Raw genomic sequence first — 9,765 nt, 5'->3', positions numbered from 1 at the left:
ATTAGCCTGCACTGGATCTTTTAAAATTAGCCTGCACTGGATCTTTTAAAATTAGCCTGTACTGGATGTTTTAAAATTAGCCTGCACTGGATCTTTTAAAATTAGCCTGGACTGGATCTTTTAAAATTAGCCTGGACTGGATCTTTTAAAATTAGCCTGTACTGGATCTTTTAAAATTAGCCTGCACTGGATCTTTTAAAATTAGCCTGCACTGGATCTTTTAAAATTAGCCTGTACTGGATCTTTTAAAATTAGCCTGCACTGGATCTTTAGAAATTACCCTGTACTGGATCTTTTAAAATTAGCCTGCACTGGATCTTTTAAAATTACCCTGTACTGGATCTTTTAAAATTAGCCTGTACTGGATCTTTTATAGTTACTCTCAAATTTAGATCAAATACCATCACCCTGGTGTTATTATTATTATTATTATTATTATTATTATTATTATTATTATTATTGTCCGATACTGAGCGGGTGGAAGGGAACCTCAGTTTAATAAGGAACTGGAGAATTACGACAACGCCAAACATTCTTAAATTTATTTCCATCACCAACAAATAACAACGTTTCAAACATCTCTGTGTTCATAATCATGTTCCTGGGTAAAAGAAAGTAAAACAATAAAGAGCAAGCTGTACATAAATATTGTAAACAAACAAATAAATTCTAAGTTAGAATGGGAAAAGGCATAATTAGGCAATCTTCAAAGGAAAACTAGAAATTTCTTGATTAAGTTGTGGCTTTTTAGATTTTATAAAAATTGACTCTGCTATTCTTATTTCATTTTCATATGAGCCTCTGTATATGAAAATGAAATAAGAATAGCAGAGTCAATTTTTATAAAATCTAAAAAGCCACAACTTAATCAAGAAATTTCTAGTTTTCCTTTGAAGATTGCCTAATTATGCCTTTTCCCATTCTAACTTAGAATTTATTTGTTTGTTTACAATATTTATGTACAGCTTGCTCTTTATTGTTTTACTTTCTTTTACCCAGGAACATGACTATGAACACAGAGATGTTTGAAACGTTATTTGTTGGTGATGGAAATGAATTTAAGAATGTTTGGCGTTGTCGTAATTCTCCAGTTCCTTATCATTATTGTTATTATTATTAGCTAAGCTACAACCATAGTTGGAAAAGCAGGACACCAACAGGGAAAATTAGCCCAGTGAGGAAAGGAAATAAGTAATTAAATAAACTACGATAAGTAATGAACAAGTAAAATAAAATACTTCAAGAATAGTAACATTGAAATAAATCTTTCATAATCATATAAACTATAACAATTTCAAAAACAAGAGGAGGAGAAATAAGACAGAATATGGTGTCCGAAGACAGTGGACAATTATGGTACAGATGCTATGGCACCACTCAAGATTAAAAGAATAATGGTTTGATTTTGTAGTGTCCTTCTAGAAGAGCTGCTTACCATAATTAAAGTAAAGTCTTTTCTTGGACAGAAACTTACGGTCTATTAAATTTCTTATTCCTGAACTAGATATTAATCTCTGGCACCGTCGTTCAATTAGTTCATTATGCATGTTGCATAAGATTTTTCATAACTCTGACCATCCTTAACATTCAGATCTCCCTGGACAATTCTATCCTGTTCGTAATACTAGGCAGGCAGTTAATTCTAATAGCCAGGCCTTCTCCATCATGAGGCTCAATACTACGCAGTACTCTAGAAGTTTTATTCCAGCTGTTACCAAGTTGTGGAATGATCTTCCTAATTGGGTAGTTGAATCAGTAGAACTTCAAAAGTTCAAAGTTGGAGCAAATGCTTTTTTGTTGACCAGGCGGACATGAGTCTTTTTATAGTTTATTTATGACATATTTGTTTTTGATGTTGTTAATAGTTTATATAGGACATATCTGTTTTGACGCTGTTACTGTTTTTAGAATGATATATTTTTAATTTATTCTCATCATTTATTCATTTCCTTATTTCCTTTCCTCACTGGGCTATTTTTCCCTGTTTTAGCCCTTGGGCTTATAGCATCTTGCTTTTCCAACTAGGATTGTAGCTTGGCTAGTAATAATAATAATAATAATAATAATAACGATAATAATAATAATAATAATAATCTCTAACATGCAGTACGTTTTCTTCCATGATATATCCTTGGACATCCTGTTATTACGCTTGATCCTTCACTATTCACGTTTTTTTTTTTTTGCTAAACACACTTTCTGCTTTTAGTCCTACTTTGACATTATATCATTACGTTGACCTTCATCCCTAAAATCTTTAACCCTTCGATACTCCCATGGGGTGTTTTGGCACCCCAATTTTGCTAAAGTGCTCGTAATTCCTAGTTGGCAACTAATTTTTTTCTCCTTCCCAGTACTCTCCTGACTAATTAAGATTGTGTCACAGACTCACTAGAGTCACTACTCACTAGTAGTGTTGCGCAGTTGTCTGTCGGTTGTCTTGGTAGGTAGACGTCGCTTTGGCGCTCTGGGGTGTTCAATCTAGCCACCAGACTAATGTATCTATGATTTATATACTCTTTTTTTTTTTCAATGGGAAATGAAAATTTGTCGATATAAGTGCATATTATATTAAAAGGTCACATCAAAAGCTGTATCCTATACGTATTTTCAAAATGAATGTGATCTGAATCTAAGTATTGGTAATTTTTCCTTAGTTTTGTAATTTATCTTATTGTATTATTTTATATTAATGTCAACCAGCTACAAGCGATTCAAACTGTTCAACAGGGATTGTAGATATATCCTGAACCAGCAGTATGACTATATTTTACATAATAGTAACACTATAAATATTTTTGTATTGGGGTGAGTAAATACCCCACGGGAGTACTAATGTTTGGAAACCCCAGCAAAGTAACGAAGGGTTAAGGTTAAGGATTCCTTCAAAGCATTATCATCAACGTTTTAAGTGAATTCCCCTTATATTAATAATACTATAATCCTTTTACGCGACTCTTTATGACTGTTTTTAGTGCTGCTTTTTAACACACTTCTTTCTTCCGTAACCAGAAAGTATTGGCGCTCCAGTATTATTTTTACCATTTAATCATTTTCTTATCAGTTCACTGCTAGTATTCGCTTAGTATGCTAAGCTTTTTTAATACTAGCCCTTTTACCCCCAAAGGACGTACTGGTACATTTCACAAAACCCATCCCTTTACCCCCATGGACGTACCGGTACGTCCTTGCAAAAAAAGGCTATAATTTTTTTTTTTTTTTTTTCATATTTTTTATAATTATTTTCCAAGAGAATGAGACCAACATGACCTCTCTATGACGAAAATTAAGGCTGTTAGAGCAATTTAAAAAATGTATACTGCAAAATGTGCTTGAAAAAAAAATAATCCCTGGGGGTTAAGGGTTGGAAATTTCCAAATAGCCTGGGGGTTAAAGGGTTAATCACATTCTTATCAGTTCACTGCTAGTATTCGCTTAATATACTAAGCTTTTTTTAATGCTAGCTATTATACCAATAGTTTTACCTTGGCTCTTATCGTTCAGCTTTACCTAGTTTGCGCTGTTATTCTTTTCACTGAGATTTTCTCCTTTCAAATTATGCTTAACTTTTTACTTATGAGTTTTCCCTCTACTCTATCGTTTACTCTACTAGGATCTTTTGCTCCTTAGAGTTCTCTTGCTTGAGGGTACACTTGGGCACACTATTCAATCCCATTTCTCTTCCTCTTGTTTTGTTAAAGTTTTCATAGTTTATATTGGAGATATTTTTTTTAGTGTTACTGGTCTTTAAGTATTTTATTTTTCTTTGTTTCCTTTCCTTACTGGGCTATTTTCCCTGTTGGAGCCCCTGGGCTTATAGCATTCTACTTTTCCAACTAGGGTTGTAGCTTAGCAATTAATAATAATAATAATAATAATATCGCTAACATTGATCCTCAATGGGTCTGTTGAATCTTTGCCTTTATTTTCTGCTCCGTCACATTTTTATTTTCACTTTTATCATTGTTTTTTCTCAAATTTTTTCACTTTTTTCATTTAGAAAATTCATATCCTGTACTTTGCTCTACTTAGGTAATAAGCTTAGTCTTTCATCTGGAAGGATCCACTTTTACTTCAATTACTCATACGTAACTTGACTTATCTTTATTTGTAAGATAAGTGCGTCGGTGAATTAATTTGCTGTAAAGACCAAACCTTGAGTTTTCCTCTAACGCACTACAAAGTCTGTTTAGGTCAGTTATTCCCAACCTTTTTTTTTTTTTGCTTCCCATTTAATTAGCTTTCCTCCTTTACTATAAGACTTAAGACTACATCAAAGTAGATGATAAATAGGGAAAAATCTTATTTGGGAATCAAAGCAGGGAAATATTCATTGGGACTCTCACGGCTAAGTCTTCATGAAAATGGACCGATTTCTTAACAAGTTCAACACCTTTTCGGTCTGATTTTCACTGAATGCATTTTATACTTGTTCTTTTCCTAACAGAACACATGTTAGATTTTTTAAAATTAAAATCGTTCAAATTCATTTGATATATTAATCACTCAAATCGCATGCAAATTACTTTATTAAGATTTCTATATCTGATACAAATTATTACGAATTCGTTTTACATCAAAATTTATGAGAATTTTGCAGTTGTGTAAATTATGAGTTATGAATTTTAACCCTTTCACCCCAAAGGACGTACCGGTACGTTCTTGCAAAACACTGTTAATTACGTGTTTTTACATATTTTTGATAAATTTATGAGAAACTTCAGGCATTTTCCAAAAGAATAACACCAACCTGACCTCTCTAGGACAAAAATAAAGCCTGTTAGAGCAATTTAATAAAAATATATAGCAAAATGTGCTCGAAATTTAACCTTATGGTTGGGGTAAAAGGGTTAAATAGATTAGTCCCTTCGTACGCGCGATTTCATTGGATAAGACTAAGCAAGTTTGTTTATTTCCTTTAGTGATATTTCCATAATTTCCTGCAGTTATATTTTTTTTTTCAATAATACTGCCTCATTTCCAGATGGTCAGTCATAAAAAAGATTCCTATAAATATCAGCATGCATTCAACCAATTTACCATTGTAAAGACATCAATTATTATAATTATTATTAGATTACAATCCAAGCTATAACCCTATTTGGAAAAGCAATATGCTATAAGCCCAGGGGCTCCAACAGGAAAAAATAGCCCAGTGAGGAAAGGAAATAAGGAAATAAACAAATGAAGAGAACAAATTAACTATAAATCATTCTAAAATAAGTTACAACGTCAAAACAGACATGTCATATATAAAGGAAAAGTTAGTATAGATAATTTAATAATTACTGTTACCGTTTATTTTGCATTCAACCAATTTACCAATGTAAAGACACCCATTATCAATAATAAGGAAAAGTTAGTATAGATAATTTAATAATTACTGTTACCGTTTATTATGCATTCAACCAATTTACCATTGTAAAGACATCCATTATCAATAATAAGGAAAAGTTAGTATAGATAATTTAAAAATTACTGTTACCGTTTATTATGCATTCAACCAATTTACCACTGCAAAGACATCCATTATCAGTAATAAGGAAAAGTTAGTATAGATAATTTAATAATTACTGTTACCGTTTATTATGCATTCAACCAATTTACCACTGTAAAGACATCCATTATAAGGAAAAGTTAGTATAGATAATTTAATAATTACTGTTACCGTTTATTATGCATTCAACCAATTTACCACTGTAAAGACATCCATTATAAGGAAAAGTTAGTATAGATAATTTAATAATTACTGTTACCGTTTATTATGCATTCAACCAATTTACCACTGTAAAGACATCCATTATAAGGAAAAGTTAGTATAGATAATTTAATAATTACTGTTACCGTTTATTATGCATTCAACCAATTTACCATTGTAAAGACATCCATTATAAGGAAAAGTTAGTATAGATAATTTAATAATTACTGTTACCGTTTATTGTGCATTCAACCAATTTACCATTGTAAAGACATCCATTATAAGGAAAAGTTAGTATAGATAATTTAATAATTACTGTTACCGTTTATTGTGCATTCAACCAATTTACCATTGTAAAGACATCCATTATCAATAAAAACGAGAAGTTAGTATAGATAATTTAATAATTACTGTTACCGTTTATTATGCATTCAACCAATTTACCATTGTAAAGACATCCGTTATAAGGAAAAGTTAGTATAGATAATTTAATAATTACTGTTACCGTTTATTATGCATTCAACCAATTTACCATTGTAAAGACATCCGTTATAAGGAAAAGTTAGTATAGATAATTTAATAATTACTGTTACCGTTTATTATGCATTCAACCAATTTACCATTGTAAAGACATCCGTTATAAGGAAAAGTTAGTATAGATAATTTAATAATTACTGTTACCGTTTATTATGCATTCAACCAATTTACCATTGTAAAGACATCCGTTATAAGGAAAAGTTAGTATAGATAATTTAATAATTATTGTTACCGTTTATTATGCATTCAACCAATTTACCATTGTAAAGACATCCGTTATAAGGAAAAGTTAGTATAGATAATTTAATAATTACTGTTACCGTTTATTATGCATTCAACCAATTTACCATTGTAAAGACATCCGTTATCAATAATAAGGAAGAGTTAGCATAGATATTTTAATAATTACTGTTACCGTTTATTATGCATTCAACCAATTTACCATTGTAAAGACATCCGTTATAAGGAAAAGTTAGTATAGATAATTTAATAATTACTGTTACCGTTTATTATGCATTCAACCAATTTACCATTGTAAAGACACCCGTTATCAATAATAAGGAAAAGTTAGTTTAGATCAGAGGTTCCCAACCTAGGGGAAATTTCCCCCTGGGGGGAAATTTGAAGCTTCCAGGGCAGAAATAATTACACTACTTACTAACTAAAACAAGCGGAAAATGTCCAGATAGTAAGTGCGGCAATTTGTTGTTAGCCATTCAATTGTGATATGATCATATCAGTTCTCACAGACATGATATTCAAGGGGAGAATTGGAATATCATGCCCATTTCTGAGGCAGGCGAGTGGGCATGAGGGCTGGGCGGGCCATGAAGGGGGAAATCTGGATGGTTGAACTGGGTGCAGGGGGGAAATGACAGTAAAAAGGTTGGGAATCACTGGTTTAGATATTTTAATAATTACTGTTACCGTTTATTTTTCCGGAAAATCATCAACCTTCGTACGTACGTTCATGTCGCTGAAGGCTAAGGATGAGTGGTTCGCCCAGCAGTTGATAGATGAATACAACGCCTTCGCTGCTCGACTGCTGAGGAACACAGGCGTCATTGTGTGGGACAGCTGCCTTCCTCTTTCCGACATGTACGTTCAGGAATGCAGACGACATCCTAGAAACATGAAGAAGTCTCGCCATTGGCTTTGCAATAACAAAGGACATACTGGGTATATCATGGTTGATCAGTATGCTAATATGGTATTAAACTACATTTGTAGCAAAACATTAAATCACACAGACTATTGCTCTTGACTCTGACAAGCACTGGCTTACTTCGGACACCTTTTAAGTAAGTCGACAGTGGAAGAAAAAATGGCGAATAAAGAAAAAATCAGGGAAAGCTGCAATAAGTTATATCATCTTCATAAATTTGTAACACTATACCGCCCCCGTTTGGCTGCCATCTTGAAAAAAAAATGGTGATTTTATTCTCAAATATCTTGCTAAGTTTCTAGAAAGCTATTCATTTTTTTTTCAATATAATGCACTGTTTTGGTGCCAGAGGTAAGAAAATGTTCGCACATTTTTTTTTCTTTTTTTTACTTTCGACCCCCAGTTCCCGAATATCATGTGGTAATTTTTCTTGCGCGTGATATTAAAAAATTAGTTTAAGTTCCTAAGTCAATTATTGTTTTCCTTCTGCTTCAGAACTATGTAAAAAAAGGACAGCTAACCTAACAGTGATTCCTTAATATGAAAAATGCCTTCATGGAGGAAATTTTACATTTGTGATAGATTGGAGAGTCCTTTTCTTAGGAGAGCTGCTTACCATAGCTAAGGAGTCTCTTCTATCCTTACCAAGAGGAAAGTAGCCAGATTGGAGAGTCCTTTTCTTAGGAGCCCCTGGACAATTATATACAGTAGTTAACCCCCTGAGAGAAGAAGAATTGTTTAGTAATCTCAGTGTTGTTAGGTGTATGAGGACAGAGGAGAATATGGAAATAATGCACCAAACTATTCGGTTTAAGTGTTGGGAAAAACAAAAGGAGCCGTAACCAGAGGTGGCTGATGCCCTGGCCAACATACAACCTGAGACCTTTTTTCTGCAGTGGACTAGTATCGGCGTGATGATGATGATGGTGATATATATATATATATATATATATATATATATATATATATACATATATATATTATTTATATATGTAAATATATATGTGTGTGTGTGGATGTGTGTAAACATATATATATATATATATATATATATATATATATATATATATATATATATATATATATATATATGTATATATATAAATTATATATATATATATATTTATATATATAATTTATATATATACATATATATATATATATATATATATATATATATATATATATGTTTACACACATCCACACACACACACATATATATATGTGTGTGTGTGTGGATGTGTGTAAACATATATATATATATATATATATATATATATATATATATATATATATATGTATATATATAAATTATATATATATATATATATATATATATATATATATATATATATATATATATATATAGTGTGTGTGTGTGTGTGTGTGTAATAGAAAAATTCACTTAAGGAAATTGAACCTCCCCTGCTACAATGTCAGGATCCTGTCTAGGGATGAGGCTGAAACAATCAAGTTGGGAGATAATAGGATTTAGTGAAATTAGAAGAACTGGGGAATCTTATATACAGAGATGAAAGAGGCCCTTATATTGTTCTTCAGAGGACATGAAAGGAACACAGAAAATAGTGTCTTTTTTATTAATAAAAATCCTGCAGGTGACATAGAAGAATTATGTAGAATCGGTGATAGAATTGCAATATTCATTTTAAAACATAATTAAAAGATATAATTGAAATGTTTGCACAATATCCAATACAGAGGAAGAAAGAGAAACATTTAATGAATATCCAGGGATATATTGAAAAAATCTAAGACTACTTGAACTTGTTTTGGGCTGATTTCTATGTAGAGTATCAGCTGGTGGCAAATTTCAGTAAGCGCAAGAAATAACACAGGAGACATGATTTTCGAATATGCTGAATAAAAATAATAAATATATATGGTAAAAGATAACTATATATATATATAAATATATATATTTAAATATGTATATATATATATATATATATATATATATATATATATATATATATGTATATATATATATATATATATATATATATATATATATATATATATATATATATATATATATATATACACATATATGTATATGTATATATATACATATATATATACAAATATATATATATGTGTATATATATATATATATATATACATATATATATATACATACATACATATATATATATATACATACATACAGAATGTCTTATTTCCATTAACATGATGCTTCTTCCTATCTTAAGTTTCCCTCAATTTTAGTCTGATTATGTTTAAGAATATCTTTTGATTTTAGTTTTGTTTATTGTTTTGAATAATTCTGCTAAATCCATTTTGTCTCACTTGGATCTTCCCGTCATATCCAATCTTGTGTTTGTTT

General features: G+C 30.8%; 1 protein-coding gene across 1 annotated transcript in view; it reads left to right on the top strand.

The window, feature by feature from the left end:
- The window catches only part of LOC137648144 (uncharacterized), an 874,425-nt gene that overhangs the window by 852,828 nt on the left and 11,832 nt on the right, over nt 1–9,765 (top strand). The window contains exon 8 of the mRNA XM_068381093.1: nt 7,218–7,461. Within this exon, the coding sequence (XP_068237194.1) occupies nt 7,218–7,461 (244 nt within the window). The remainder of the gene's footprint in view (nt 1–7,217; nt 7,462–9,765) is intronic.

This window comes from Palaemon carinicauda, chromosome 1 (genome assembly GCF_036898095.1).
Source record: "Palaemon carinicauda isolate YSFRI2023 chromosome 1, ASM3689809v2, whole genome shotgun sequence".
In the NCBI taxonomy this organism is placed as follows: Eukaryota; Metazoa; Arthropoda; class Malacostraca; order Decapoda; family Palaemonidae; genus Palaemon; species Palaemon carinicauda.
The sequence above is the reverse complement of the archived record's forward strand: the minus strand, read 5'-3'. Positions and strand labels throughout refer to the sequence as shown.